General features: G+C 33.8%; 1 protein-coding gene across 1 annotated transcript; it reads right to left on the bottom strand.

Moving 5' to 3' along the window:
* Positions 1–326: 326 nt before the first annotated feature.
* On the bottom strand, positions 327–14,139 carry LOC111001262 (sodium-dependent serotonin transporter). The gene is made up of 13 exons (XM_022271079.2): positions 14,039–14,139; positions 8,898–9,035; positions 8,633–8,789; positions 8,122–8,256; positions 4,420–4,639; positions 4,159–4,297; positions 3,953–4,087; positions 3,704–3,882; positions 3,410–3,579; positions 3,216–3,340; positions 1,827–2,011; positions 1,473–1,656; positions 327–1,065 (listed from the first exon to the last, which is right to left on the bottom strand). The coding sequence occupies exons 2-13, from the start codon at positions 8,979–8,981 to the stop codon at positions 994–996; spliced, it is 1,785 nt and encodes a 594-aa protein (XP_022126771.2). The 5' UTR covers positions 8,982–9,035; positions 14,039–14,139; the 3' UTR covers positions 327–993.
* Between the last annotated feature and the right edge of the window lie 1,593 nt (positions 14,140–15,732).

Here is a 15,732-nt window from a genome sequence, read left to right as displayed (position 1 = left end):
TTCATAGAATTAGATATAATTTCATTTAAACGCTCTACAAATATTGTTTTATAATATTTCAATTATGAATATTACAAATAATATCATTTATTATAAGCGAATAAAACTTTATTTACACTAAACTGCTATCGAATAAGTTTCTGAAGATTACCTAAACCGCATCTCTATATTTTCTAAACTATTATATAGAACAATGACTACATCTACGGAAAGAGTTTTTATACTTATACATATGTTTATCTTATTATTTTTATATTCATTGCCCAAGAATACAAAAATAATTAGGTAACATTTCATTGAATCTAAATATATTGTTTATTCTACAAATCAAACATCTTCTAAATCTAACATGCACTTCTTATGTATTATTTTCTAAAATGATTATACTGTAAAACTGATAAATATTATTAATTATAAATTATTAATCCAGATAACATAAACAAGCTTCAATAATCTTCTATTATAGTCTGTCCAGCAATAATTTCATATGTACAGCGTTATTGACTAAGTATGTACAATTCATCCAATCTCTAGATTACACAATGTGAGAAATGTATATTTTTGATTACAATGATTATCAACTAAGAGTATATAATCTTTCGTTGTCCGAAAAAACACACGAGCCTAACATTAATTTATCAATATTTGCTTAAAGCTTATTCGTAACCCGCTCGATTTATTTTACACATACAATAATGTAAATGATTATTTTAATTTATAATACAGCAGAGTACAGTTGCTAAGAGTAGGAACACACATACGGTTATATATTTTGCTGAAATTATTCAAATATGCAATATTTATATGTATAAGATATAATCCTATTAATTTTGATTAGTTTATATGAAATTTCAACAAGACTGAATAAGATTAGACAAGTAAGATTTAAACAAGCCACTCGATGGTGCAGGCTTTTGTGTGTAAAGAGTGAAGATGTGAGTTTTGGTGTGGCGAGGTCGGTGAGGGCTCGCTGGGATAACAGTGCGTCTGCGGTCACAGCGAGCACAGAGCGTGCTCGGTCGGCGGTATGGTCGTCACTAGCGGACGTTTGATGGTCTTCAAACGCTAAAACACAGTATTATATTAAAAAAATTAAAATGTGAGCCGTCAAGGGACGCCTGGCAGATGTGAAACATCGACATTATTTTGTAAAAGTAATTTGCAGAAAAGAACAAACTGTGATAGTAACTAAATATGTTATAATGATAAAATAAAATATTACGATTTCTTTCCAGATAACGATGACTATTTGTTGAATAAACATTATTTTCATTAAATATTTTTAATGTGAAATTTACTACTGCATTTAGACTGTACATATCATATAGCGTGGCGACGCGTCGCGACGGCATGCGTCGCCACGCCAGAAATCGGTTTTACGTGCGGCTATAGATGTTTCACTTCAAAAATTTTATATGTAATATAAAAAAATAACTTGTAATAATTTCGTTTAGTTAATCTGATATATTTACCGTATAGAAAGAGCCGGGTGTAATTATAAACAGGTAAACGATGTAAAGTGGTATCAGTGAGACGGTTGTGCCGGTGAGAGCCCAGCCAACGGAGATGGACCAGGGTGGGTACACATACTCCCCACCCAACATCTCCGCGTGAGCCAATACCGAGAACACGAAGAGCACCAGCAGGAACACTGGGCTGTAGGAGTTCAATATATTGTACACAGCTTTGACCAATTTTTAATAAAACTTGAAGTAGTCGAGTCTTTATTTTATATAATAATATTTTAAAGATATTTAAATTTTGCAATTAGAATTTAATTTTAATAATTAATAGACGTTATATTCATTCTAATTAGGTTAGTATACCTTATGTAAACCCAGCAAGCGCGCCAGAACCAGCCAGGCTTGTGACCGAGCATAGATTTAACGTCGTCAGCAAACCGGTCCACTCCATACACCCAACATACGCCCGCTGCCTCTGCGAATACCACGAAGAGTATGGCCAGCCCTGGACCGTATACATTCAGCAAGTCCACCAGGTATACGCCGCCCTGTACCCATACATATTTAAGGTGATTTCTGAGACTGTTGTGAGGGATACTTTAAATTTGTAAAGTTTTTTCTCTCTAAGGCTATGAGCGAATCTGTTCTGTGGTGCTGTACAATTAGCGATATTTTTTTTTAAATTGTCACAAAAATCCGTTCGAATATAATCAGTAAAACGGAAACAATTGAACAGGGAGCAACTTGAAATGGTGGAGTAAATGTAGGCGAGTGATAAGGTTGGTCATCTAGCTGAGTGGCGCCCGATGAATAATGTAAACGAATACATTCACTAGCGATAACGCGTCCATGTTTATTCACGCGTTTGCTCCTCGTTCACTTGTCATGCCCTCATGTTTTGTTTCGAGCGGTAATGTTATAAAAAATGCATAATTGACGTCACTGATATATTATTATTATCACCAATTCAAGCCGAGATATGCTCGCCAAAATAGGCCCTTAAGGCCAACATAGAGATTCCATGCAAAAAATAAAACTGAAGTATCAGTTCCACGAATTATGTTATGTTATATTTTAGTTAATAATTAGAAGCGTAAGCAAATGTAAACAATCACCGCACATTTAAAGCCATAATGAGCCTTTAATTTTTAAAACATACATTGTAAATTAACATTTTCGTTTCCGTTACTGTCTAATAACATATGTGTCACTGGATTTACGAACTCTTTAAATAGTTTTCTGATAATCCAGCGTCGTAACACCACCTTATGTAATCTTTGTTATAACCTCATGTTTTAAACAATTAAAGCCATATGTAACCCAGCTGCAAACAAAGTGTTTTATTTGAACATCTCCATACAAAAAACCGCCACCGAACTTAATTCACGTCTTTAGATATATTTAAAATATTGCAATTCCTATCTTCCAGTTAATAATATACTGAGCGTGACTTACGAGTATATATAAGTATAAAACTGTCTACAGACGAGAAGAACTGTTAATACACGCTTTTTCATGATACACGCATACGCTGACTCAGCATAAAGCCGCACAGAGATAAATTCACGCCAACCGCTATTAATTTGGCTACGGTACATTGGTTGAGTCAATGATAAGAAACAATTTTCCATGATAATATATAAATCTTTAGGACAACCTTCAAGTTGCATTGCATACATGCCTCTCAATGTATGTATGTAACATACTCGGATTGATATGTATCATTCAATGTATTTAAAAAGCTACACGTACGTATGTGGTTGTGGGAAGTGCACAGATATATATGAAGACCAGAAGACCGGCCACAAATAGTTCGCGATGTCTTCCCAATGCCCGTGGATATTCGTCGCATAACGCAGTTGTTACTGCCTCTAGACCTGTAAAATTGATATTTTTTTATATCGTTTACATATCTACTTCTCAAATTTTACTGAAAACCTTGCTACCTCCAAAGGTACTATCCAGTCCTAGTGTGATAAGCATCAAAAAGAAGATTATAGCCCAGAAGACGGAGCCTGTCATGGTCGCGATGGCCTCCGGGTAGACGATGAAAACTAGCCCTGGACCTTCTAGACCTACTTCTTCAATGCTTTTGTTCTGAACATGTGCCATATATCTGAGAAAGAATGGCAGGAATTATAAAACAAAAGAAAGTTTTAGTTGTAGCTTAGATATTTATAAAACAAAGACGTTTTATATCTATATAACAATCAACAGAATTACAAATGACATAAGCATACCCCAAGACTGAGAAGATGACGAATCCTGCTAAAAAGCTTGTAAGACAGTTGATAGATGAAGTGATGATAGCATCCCTATAACAGTTATTATTGAATTTGTTGTAACTTGATAGAGCCAGAAGCGTGCCGAATCCAGGACCCAAAGAGAAGAAGATTTGTGATGCCGCGTCTATCCACACCTATTTAAAATAAATGACTTTAATTAATACGAATTATACAAATACTTACGTTAATCGTAGAATAGTTAACCTTAGAATTTTGTAGTTTGTGCCACTCAGGAGTAAGATAATAGCGAATGCCTTCTGTTGCTCCCGGTAGAGTCACACCTCTCGCGAGAAGAATTAGCAGAACAACGTATGGTGCAAGAGCTGTGACCCATACCACCTGTGAAATGAATTTGTCTTATTTATTAATAACTTTATTTCTGTTAAGAAGTGGTAATGTTACAAGTTTACCTTCCCGGCACTGCGAACTCCTTTCCATAGTGAGAAGTAGACCAACACGAAAACTCCAAAAACACACAGAGCTAAAGATGGTTTGATAGGACCCATATCATCTAGACCATTTGACCGGTGTTGCTCCAATACATTGCGTCTGTTAAACAATGCGATTTAAAAAAAATATTGAATGTATATACGAATTAAGATATTTATTGATCAAGCAATGTCATCTTGCTCATATGTTGACAATAAAATTCTATATAAAACATGTCTCACTCAAAGAACTCCTTTGCGGGTGTGCTAGAGCTAATGTTCGCCAGAGGGGAAGTGACGGGTGTGCAAAGAGGTGTGTTCCAGTCGTTGTCGCAGCTAGTCCAGGGTAGCTCGGAATTGATGGAGGCAAGAGAGGCAATCAGGTAATATACGGCCCAACCGATGATCGTGTTGTAGTACATACCCATATAGATGTCGATCATACAGATTGCGTAGCCCACACCTATGTAGAATATAATAAAATAAATGAATATACATCAAGAGAAAATATAAATTTAGACAAGCGACAAGTGTATATTTTATATGTAAATATAGTCGAAATGATATTAAAACATTGTGCCTTTATCGCGTAACCAAATTAATTAAGAGTCAAACAATTCATCAACTCTCAATAAATCTCCAAACACTTTAAAATCAAATTAATCGTGTCTCGCGGGCGCCAATTTCGCGCGCAAACTTGTGAGGAAGTCGCCATGTTTGATCGAATCAGTGCCATCTGTCGGCGGCGGTAATCAAATGATATCGCAAGCTCTAATTGATTTAGCTGTCACGCGATGCCACGATTTATTTGAATTGATAACGTATAAATTGTGAATCGAGTTCACTTTACCGCCTTGTGACGCCTTATTGCTCGGCTCGTGGCTTATACAATTCAATATGTACGTATACAAAAATAAATGATTGATTTAACGTTATATATTTTCTCTATAAGAACACACAATAAAAGGTTGGTTTTGCTTGCAATAACAATATAATATTCTACTTATCTGTCAAATATCCCACAAATTCATAAAAAGCAAAAACGGGAGAGCAATTTTTAATGGTGAAAATAATATTCAGAAAATTGGAATCCTAAACGAAACAATATCGCAAACTGTAGGTGTAGAAGTTAAGCGAAATCTTGGAAGATGTCTGATTGGTCAAATTATCGTAAGGCGAGACTTTTATAGTATAAGGCTAATAGATCACGAACGACTGCTCACAAAAATAATAGCTCTTTATTTCTTTCCCACTATTTTGCGATCCGCATCCTATCCCTATAGAGCCATATTTGAGCAATGTTGGCAGTCATCTACGCTACACAGTTAACTGAGTTATTTACAGATCAAACTGAAATTCTATGAATCTGATGTTGCTGATGTATTTATAATCTCGACGCTGTTTAGCCCGAATATGCTCACTATACTCAAATACGCAATAAAACAAATTTCAGTGTACATTTGAATACTTACAAAAACAATTATGAATAAATAATCGTTATAATATTTTTATGCGGGAAAAGGATTCTATTGATTGCATTAACGACTATACTTTCCTTCACATAAATTGAATTTTACCGATTTCCTTACAATGGTTTTACAATGAATATGACAAATATTGACTCAAAAGCCTTAGACGAACCGTCCGTGAATCGGTACAAGCTTTAATATCTTCTTCGAATAGAGTCAATATTTTAATGCGATTGCTTCTGTAATGTCTAGATCTGTCTGTACTATCATTGGGACGAAAGTGAAAAACTAAGTAAATCACCGGACTACAGTTTTATGAAACATTAAACTTTGAGTACATATTACAGATATTAAAACATTTTACCTTAAAGATATAGACATAGTAAGACAGTGAAAACGCCTTTTAAAGAGTAACGTACTGTTACATCCCTTGATTGTTAGCTATAATGCTAAGTAATGATCTGCATCATCAATGCAGACTCAGAGGATTAGTTCGCTAGCGTCTTAAGTCTTTAGTCAGTCTGCGCGCATAATTCTATGAGAGCGGTTGTCTAATTTTTGTATCGCTATTTCTATTTTAATTAAATCCTTTTTTTTAAAGGCATTTTAATTCCACGGCCTAACAATACGTACGTAACTAGTTGTAGGGTTGTACGTTTACGTAGAAATCTGAATCTGTTTCGTAATATACGAATGCCTATTAGAATTCTCAATTCAACCATGAATTATTGCGACTTGTTTTAAGAAATACCGCTTTCCTCACTTTACAGATGTTTTCCTTTGCCGCATGAATGTTAAATCTGCACCTAGCGAGAAATTGGATTGAATTGGACGACTGAGGTGTACTAATTAGCTCAATTGACAAGGTTCAAACCTACGACTCTGAAGACGAGAGTAGCACGGACAAGCCACTAAACTCTGCTCAAGAACGTATAGCTGAGGTTTTATCCACGTGACGAAAATAGGACTAATATAAAGCCATATAACTTAATTATGGTTCAAATAGAAAGCACGTATTTAAAGGACTGAGGAATTGCTGTTTCTTGACCTTTCGTTCGACTTAGATTAACTGTATAAAGGTTCTTAAATTCAGTCCGGATTCATACATTTTAATACTTCTTGAGCAGTGGCCGGTCACCATCTATCTTCGCTAAAAGCATTGCCTATTGTATATTTATAAGGTGCCGCTGTTGGCGTGTTGAAATCGATGACATTTCCATTGTTCATTGGCAATCTATAATGATGGAAAAATAATGTATCTTCACGCACCCATTTACAAATATCTTGTAACATAGCTTGTAAATCGTTAGGAACTCCGTTTCTTAAAGTCGTTTGATTCTTCTTATCTCGAAATCATTTACACCCCATGAATTTGACCTTATTTTTCGTTCGTACTTAAAATATATGTTGGGCACGAAATAACTGACCTTGCCTATATGAAATGAAAGATTGTAATCTACGTAAAAACAATCATTCACTAAACTATAAGTGTAAATATGTTATGTTTGTTTTGAATAAAACCTTTCTATTGACAAAATGTGTAGTCTAGTCTAGTCTTGTTAAATAGGTGAATTGAACTGGACAACACGAGGCACAAGTGCTAGAATTAATTGAATATTGTACTTTAAAAACAGCGGTACTACTATTCTTGGTGCTGGAAATCAGAATTTATTTTATTTTTCAATATACAAGACAAGTCGACAGATGACCATCTATACCAGACACGCCGTCGTACAATATGGTAGTTACGCGTCAGGTAGATAATATATTCTACCTGAGCATTTCTTGTAATTTTACTTATACTATTTTAAAACATGACAAAATGTGTATACATATATAGAACGCAATGGATTCTTAATTGCTTCTTTAAATCATTTCCCAAGTGATTTAAATACAGAAAGTAGATTCTTTATTTGCTAAGCGGCAGTGTTTCATCAACAGTCAATAAAATGTCTCAGCTCAGAGCCGCATCCCTCCCGAGGGTCACTGTCAGCCACAATACAAATACCTACTTCCATTAAACATTCTTTGATGTTTACTTGTCACAGATTTATCATTTGCGATATTCAAAATTTTTCCACCAAAAAGAAATATTCAAAAAAACATTGTGATTGAAAATTGCTGATCACGTTTAAGCTGTTTGATATTTAAAATTACTTAATGAATACGTAATTTAGTGTGATGTGTAATTAGTTATTAAACAGAATTAGTGTATATGTAAGCTTTATCGTAAACTTTTCTATGGTTTAAAGAAAACACTTTTTTACGGATTATGGTTAGGTTTCTGCAGAAATTGCTTACGGTGTCCTCCATTTTCGCGGATTGTCAGTTTAAATTTAAAATTATGTCTAAATAATTATAAGTTTAAATACAATAATACATAACTATAATCCGTAAAAAAGTTTTTTCTTTAAATGTGTAAAAGTTATGTTAATAAAAGGCAATACTATTTTCTACGGTTTATGTATAAAATTACCCTTAAGAGCGGGGCAAATCCTCTTCCAAAGTGTGAGACACCCGCAGCGATGGTACTGACCGAGTGCCAGCTCCATAAAGAAGAGAGGTAGACCACCGAACAACAGCATCACGCAGTAAGGAATCAGAAACGCACCTGTGTCGAGAAATATATATAATAATTGTAAAAATATGGTATAATGTTGGGCGGCTTCGTAGCATTGTTTTGTTTTATTGTTACGACATCAAAGAAGGCGCTCTTAAAGTAAATAAATTGCGAAAAAGTTGTTTTTTATGGTTGTTTGAATAAAAGATTTAAAAAATGCTATTTTTTTTTAGATATTATCGTAGCTTCTACTAGCTAAACTTTGACATGAATGAATTCCAAAATCTTGCAATAAGCATACAAGCATACAAGGTATGTTTTTGGCTATTTTAAAATATGATTTCTAACCGTGATAACCATTTTATTACTATAAGAGTTAGTAAGCAATGGATATAAGTGCATTAATATGATAAATAGTTGTACGTACCGCCTCCGTTTTGGTAACAGATATAGGGAAACCTCCAGACATTGCCCAGATCTACCGCGAATCCTACAACAGCTAACAAGAACTCTGCCTTCTTTGCCCATGTCTCTCGCTCTCGTGGTGGCGTCAGCGACACCACCATTGACCGGCTTTTAGGCAACTGGTGTGGTTAAAATAGTTTCAATTCGCATTACGAATTCATTTAGTATAAAATATGGCCAAAGTATAGAAGCGAGCTAAACGGTTACTTATCTAAGTTTAAACTTACTTTGTTGGTTGCGGGCTGCGTGTTAGCGGAAGTAGAGGAAGCGGATGTGGTAGCGTGGGCGGGTGGCGGTTCGGGGGGTTGCATCTCGCCGGTTTCTTCAAAATCGCCGCTACGCCGTTCGGGCACAGGGCTTTCGCCCTGACAACAAATATTGAACACATCAAACTAAGGAAGTTTATAAAACATATTCAACCTATATGGTTAACTTAAGCCACTTAGTTAGGACGGTAAAATATCTGATTAACAAGGCAGTGTTTAAATTAGGGGCATTACAGTTAATTGTTAACCGCTCTTTAGACACATAACTATTAATCTACTATTAAAGTTAAAGATTATAAGCAAAATTTATTTTCAAACTCAATAGAAAAAGTTAAAATCAATTAAAATGCCCATAAGCAGTATATAGAGCGAGGTGGTATCAACAAGTATTAGTCGTAAGGCCGTTCCATCAGACGCGGGGGTGCGGGGTTGTACAAACACGCGGACAATTTGTCGTGTTTGCGGCGGCACCGCGTTGCAGATTGCTTGACAAATATCAATAATGAGAATGACCCTTCTGAGCTTACTCACTTCATTTACTACGACTTTAAACAGGACCGCTTTTTAGTATCTAATAAAACAGGTTGAGAAGTTGCACTTTCCGCTTTAACAGTTAATAAAGACAAATAAATCTTGCGAATAAAAATAAACTCATACAGAAGCTAACTTCAAACGTAAACAAATCGCTAATGGCTAGATCAATTGTAATGAACAGTTAATCATTGGCTCAGTTTTATTTCCCCTTACGTGTAGAAGCCGGTTTATGTCCAATTAGTTCTGAAGTGAAGGAATCTCTGTAATTAAGATAGGCGGAAAGAGCGCGAAGCACTTACTTAGACACCTATGTTGAGCATCACGTTTTGGTACTTCTGCCGCTAATAATAAGATTTCTTGTATAGTCAAATTAAAATACTGCTGTGAACCAGTTAAGATTAGACTTATAGATATTTTTATTTCTTTATTCAATTAGTTCCAAGCCGTTAAGAGGGTATGGAGTGGAGGGCATAGTTTTTATTATACGCGTAAAGAAATTACGATAAATTAAACTGAACTGAAAAAAGCACACAGCAAAATATGTAGGCGTCCTTATAACTGAAAAAGGTAACTATATATAGTCTGGGCTTCAGATTTCTTTATCTTTTTCATGAACTTTTTTTTATTAGACAAGTAGGTGATCATTTTGTGCCTGAAATACGCCGACTAGTTGAAGAAGAATGGCGGTTTCCTAAAGCTGTTTTCCGTCAGAGGACGAGCGAGAGATGAATGCGTGCGTTTAGTGAAATTCCATTGGTGTCGAGCCGTGGATCGACGATAATCGGAGAAATCCTTTTGAGGATTTTCTTTAGTTATCTTATTATTGGTAACTTTTTTCAGGGGGGAGGGGAGGTGTTAAGTTTTTTTCTCGCACCTCTTTTGTTTCATTCGAAGGTTCTTCATTGTCAGTTTGATACCTATATGAGGACCTTTATATCTTTTTCCAGCCGAGCTTTTCGCTCCTTGAGTTCATTGACGTTGAAAAATGCCACTAGTGCTCTTTCTTATTGTTACATCATTTAAAATTACATTGAATCACAAATTTTACATAAAACGCATGTCTTTCAAACTCACATCCGGGGTTTGATGAGCTATTTACAATATAGGGATTATATTATCGGGCCAGGGGACAGTAAACGTAACGGAATGAGATAAAATGCAAAGATTTCGAGACAGCGCGGGGCAGGGTCTCTTTTGTAAGTTTACGGCCCCTCAAATGTTATTGACAATAAAGTAGACCGAACACTGCTTTCATGGCTCGATTTAAAATTAAAGACATATCACACACTCCTTATTTGCGAATGTTGTGTTTGTATAATAATAGCAAAAAGATGTCGTAGGGAGTGATATTTAAAACAAGTAACAACTAATAATTTTAAAACAAAACGAACAAACGATATCAATATAATAAAATGGTGAAATTACTTTACGCTAATAATTAATATATTATAATTATATGAACCATTATTCGGCTACGTCTCCCGAAGAAAAAGAAAATCTACAAAAGCTTCAAAGCGAAATTTGCTTGACTTGCAAGCAAATTTCGAAACGTGTTACAAATTTATCAATATTCATTAAAATAAAAATTAATTAATAAATACTTTTTAAAGAATATTAAAAAATACAATGTTGGATTAATCTGAATTTAACAGAGTTTTTTAAACCATCTTTTATTCATTTTAATTATATTAAGTCAACAGATCAATTTATTTGAATCAAAGGGTTGAAGTTACTCCAACTTTCAATTATAACATAAGATTGGGGTAAAGAATTGTATTTATGAGTTTTTGAATAATTAATTTAATTACAAGAAGCGATTTTTATTGGAAAGGTAAGATTATTAATTTAAACCGATGAACTGAACTGAAGGAGGAGGTTATATATTCGACGTGTTTTTTATTACAAACAGCTATTAAATTTTTTTTCATAGAACGATCGAAAAAATTGAACGAATATTCAAAATTTCGAGAATGGCTTGATAACCCTTATAAGTGCCAATATTATTTCCTAGACGATTCGCTTTATACTAGACAGGGTGTGTCGGTTTATACTAACTTAAATATAGTTTTAACGAGGTTACTGAATATACCCGTGACTTAAGGGAAACATTCAGCTATTAATATAAATAAATCCCTTTCTTCGTAAAATTAAACCAAAGTTAGTCGTAGTACTAATTATATTTATATAGTGTGGTATGTAATAATGACAAGACAATTGATTTAGTTAATAAAATTTAAGAACATTAAAAATAGATGCTTTGTTATTATCTGAGGGGCATCATCTGACTCAAAGCGTGAACTCACATTGCCAGGTGAGAGTGTCCATGGGCGGCGGTATCATTTAACATCAGGTGAGCCTCCTGCCCATTTGCCCCCTGTTCTTTAAAAAAAATCTTGTTTAGATTCTATGGATTTGTTTAGTATTGTGCTAAAAAGTGTATTATTAATAAACTAAACATCTTAAATGTTTAGTATGGCGTCGTAAGTCGGATTGTCTCCCTCCCTAAAATATGGCCATAGGATCGATGGCTGGCCATGCGTCATACTCATGAACGGGTGCTACTTGCGGTGACTGGTATGACTTGAGTCCGGCGGTGATGTTAATTATTTGAACTATGTAATCGTGTTGATCCCACGAGAAAGTAAGTGACTGCTTCTATTTCAGTATGCCTACTGCTGATAGACGACAAATCTTTGTTTTATTATATTATGAATTAACTATTAATTTCATGTCATATGATTTGATGTCATGTGGAACATGGTGTAATGGTTGCAGCTCGTTACAAAAATTTTGTACAAAAAAATACTTGGCGATTGGAAAGAGTGGAGGAAAGCTTTTTGCCAGTTCTTCACGCGCATTCTACGCGCTTGTGTCGAGAACTGGCAGTAAATCGTAAATTAGAAGCATTTAGCATTTAGAATGTATTTCTTTATTAACGTTAACTGTACATTGTGTTACCTAAATGAATCAATTTTACTGAAAACAATATATGTATTATAATTCCCTAAATTTCTATAACAATTTAAAATACTTTTTTAAGTCCGAGAATAAAAATAAATATCCTTTTATGTCCCAATGAGATTTTTGTTTTATCTCGGAATTTGCGCTCATTTTAACTGGAAACATTTTTGTAATTTCTGAAGTTTTTATCTTGAGTTTTCACGCTTTGCGTAGTAGAACTTTTAAAAAATGTGGCAACTTATTATTTCAAACATTCAACTAAGTCATAGAATAAGTATGCCTCTAAAAATGTGGCCTTAACATGAAATTTATTTAATAAACTTCAGAGATATACCCGAGCTTCTTGGCATTGCAGATTTTTGGTATTCGATTCATATTCATCAATAACTAAATTGTTTATTAAAATCGAGCAATTTCCTGTTATATATAGAAAATGTTTTTCAAGTCTATATCTAGTATTTTGTCCGATGGTCTAAACGCTTTAGATATTTTGATATCGATTTAAATTGGATCCAAAGCAGTCAGCAGACCTTTGATGATTTAGTGTTTGTTATAACGAGTTCGGTCTAAACTAATAAAAATAAAATATTATACTAATAAAAAAATGATGATGATCGTAGATTTTGTTTGGCATGAATTATATACTGATAATTACTACTTAAATTAAAAATATTCTCAGCATTTTGATATTTACATGGGACACTCAAAGCATTGCCAACTTATCTCTGTTTGTGTAACCGGTATTCATGGAATTAAAGGTCGCGTCCCTTTGCTTCACTATTAACGGAAACTATTTTCTTTTGCCGTATACCATTATTACATCTCTTCGTAGTTCGTTTGAGAAACATAATGCAAAATTCACGTTTCTTAAAAAAAAAAGTACTGCCAAGACCTTTTACAAAACCGGAAATATTATGCGAACTAGATTATTAAACAGAACAGTATATTATGTCGTAAAGTACATATTAAAATAGTAATTTTCTAAATATTTTTTTTTTCATTTTCGTCGTATCTAGTGTTACAATGTATTGTAATAATCAAAAAGAAGTTTTGTATTATTATCGCGATTATGAAAATATTAAAACACAAGAAGTAAAAATAGGTAAAAATAGGGTTTTAAAATATATTTTACTGTTATCTCATTATAAATACTGTATGTGTGTGAAAAAGCGTAATTTTCCCTTTATTATATTTGAACATGTTTGAGCAATGTAAGTTAATCTATTAGTTACATTCGTACGTTCTTTGGACAATTCTTCTATACAAGTTCTTCGTAATAAAAATACGTGCCGTATTTAGAATATTTTCTAAGTCTTTTCCTATAACTATTTACAGTTCAAAATAAATCTAATATCAGAATGATAAACTTTTCATATTTGAACACTGAATTAAATTGGTGGCTTGTCTAAATCCTAGGAATAAGATTGAATAAAAATATTTTGTGAATTATAGATAATTTTAGAAAATATAATATAATATTTAAGGCAGGCGACCATACCTAATGTTATAGTGGATTGTCAAACCAATTTTGTATGATTGTAAAATAAAAATTGTGTAAAATGATGAAAATTAGTAGAAATGATTTATGAAACAAGTGTTTTTCTTACCTTTTGTTTGAGTAATCGTCAGCGTTCCGGTGACAGGAAGCTGACGTCGAATCGGAGAAGGTGCGTCATAGCTGAACAGCGGAGTGGCCAGGGGTGCAGACTCGCCGACTGGCTCTGAGACACTGGGCCCACTTGGCTTGCCGAGGCAACAGGCGGCAAGGGGCGTGGCAAGGACACGCCCACAGCAACAGGTGCCTCCCATTTGATAATGCAGCCTTCGCTGTTGTTAGGATGAGAACACAAAAGTGGCTTTTTTTTAAAACGTTTGCAAGAAATCCTGAAATTAAGTCATTTGAAAATTAGGCTAAACTATTCCTGAATGCAAATAAATGCATTCCAATTTTAAAAAAGGAACATATCAAACAATTAGGTGTGTGTGTATTGAACGCAACGACTAATTAACACATTGTACGTTACTAAGCCATGCATAGTCTTCATTCTTGCTTTAAATATTGTAAAGCTATTCACGTATACCAATATAAATCGTCGACTGTGTATCCGGTACGTAGCAATTCACTCTGTGAGAATCACAGATGAGACCAATCGAGCCGCCCCAGCCTCTCGAGGTTGCACTCATTAATATACGGCACAATTTCTACACTTTATATTCTTTAATTTTCATAAAAGGTTAGGATTTTATAAGAGCTTTAAATTAAGAGATGGGCTGAAGTTGTAAATGTTTTTATATGTGAATGTGTCCAAAGATAATTAATAATTATACACCCTTTTATTTCAGACTTGACTTTTCTTTCAGCTTCACTACTTTGTTTATAAGTTAGTTAATTGTATTGAATACTTTGTTTGTTTGTTCCTTTTTGTAAATCTTTTTATTATAACGTATCATGTATTCCATCTGTGGCTATGTTCTCGGTGTATTTGTTTGATATTGCCCCCCGGGTTCACGTGGCAGTGGAAAGTCTAATAACAAGAGAAAAGTTTTATTTTCCTTAGTTTTTTTATCTCCATTCCGATAATTAAATACACACTTACATTCATAACCTAATCAATCATTGTAAAGCTAAATCTGTATTTTGCTATACAAGGAATATATGTATACATTTTTATATTTGTAACATTATTTAGTTAGTACGTTAGATTAAAAATGACTTAAATATTTTTTTTATTTGTGTTAAAAATTTAAAAAAAAATCTTCTATAATATTGGACTAGAGATTTATTTATAGAATTTCAGTGTCTAAACTCCTTATACCTAACTACCTATCTAACTCAAATTATATAATTTTGTACGGCATTTTTTTTTCTATCAACAATAGTTTCCATAGCGCACGCGACGACAGATTTTCTGTGGATAATTTCTTCTCATCATGGGTTATATTATTGCATTTTTTTAAGGAATCCCTATTTTTTTAAACGAAATGTGATGCAGCTTTTCAAATTGTGAAATAATATTGGAAATCAGTCCAGTAGCTTTTGTGTGAAAACATTACAAACATACATAAACACACATGTTTCTTATTTATAATATTAGTATAGACTGAGGTACTAGCTCATTACTGTGGCTCCACTATCGCGTGGTTTTATTTGTAATTACAAAATAAATAACTGTAAAGTTTTGGTTCTACAAACTTATAATCATAAAATCAATACACAACCGTTGATAAATGCTAGCGCTGCCTTAGTGAGTGCATGCTTAAATAAAAAATCATCCAACTAGCTGTGTATTCGAAATTCAAA

The sequence above is a fragment of the Pieris rapae genome, chromosome 4, assembly GCF_905147795.1.
Source record: "Pieris rapae chromosome 4, ilPieRapa1.1, whole genome shotgun sequence".
NCBI classification, from domain to species: Eukaryota; Metazoa; Arthropoda; class Insecta; order Lepidoptera; family Pieridae; genus Pieris; species Pieris rapae.
This window is presented reverse-complemented; position numbering and strand designations above follow the sequence as displayed.

Bases quoted from the DNA above. Each gene is read 5' to 3' on its own strand.
- LOC111001262 (XM_022271079.2), bottom strand. From the start codon at position 8,981: ATGCAACCCCCCGAACCGCCACCCGCCCACGCTACCACATCCGCTTCC. The intron at 8,790-8,897 runs GTAAGTTTAAAC...TAACCACACCAG, and splicing joins CGCAGCCCGCAACCAACAAA to TTGCCTAAAAGCCGGTCAAT. The intron at 4,640-8,121 runs GTAATTTTATAC...TATTCTACATAG, and splicing joins GATTTGCCCCGCTCTTAAGG to GTGTGGGCTACGCAATCTGT.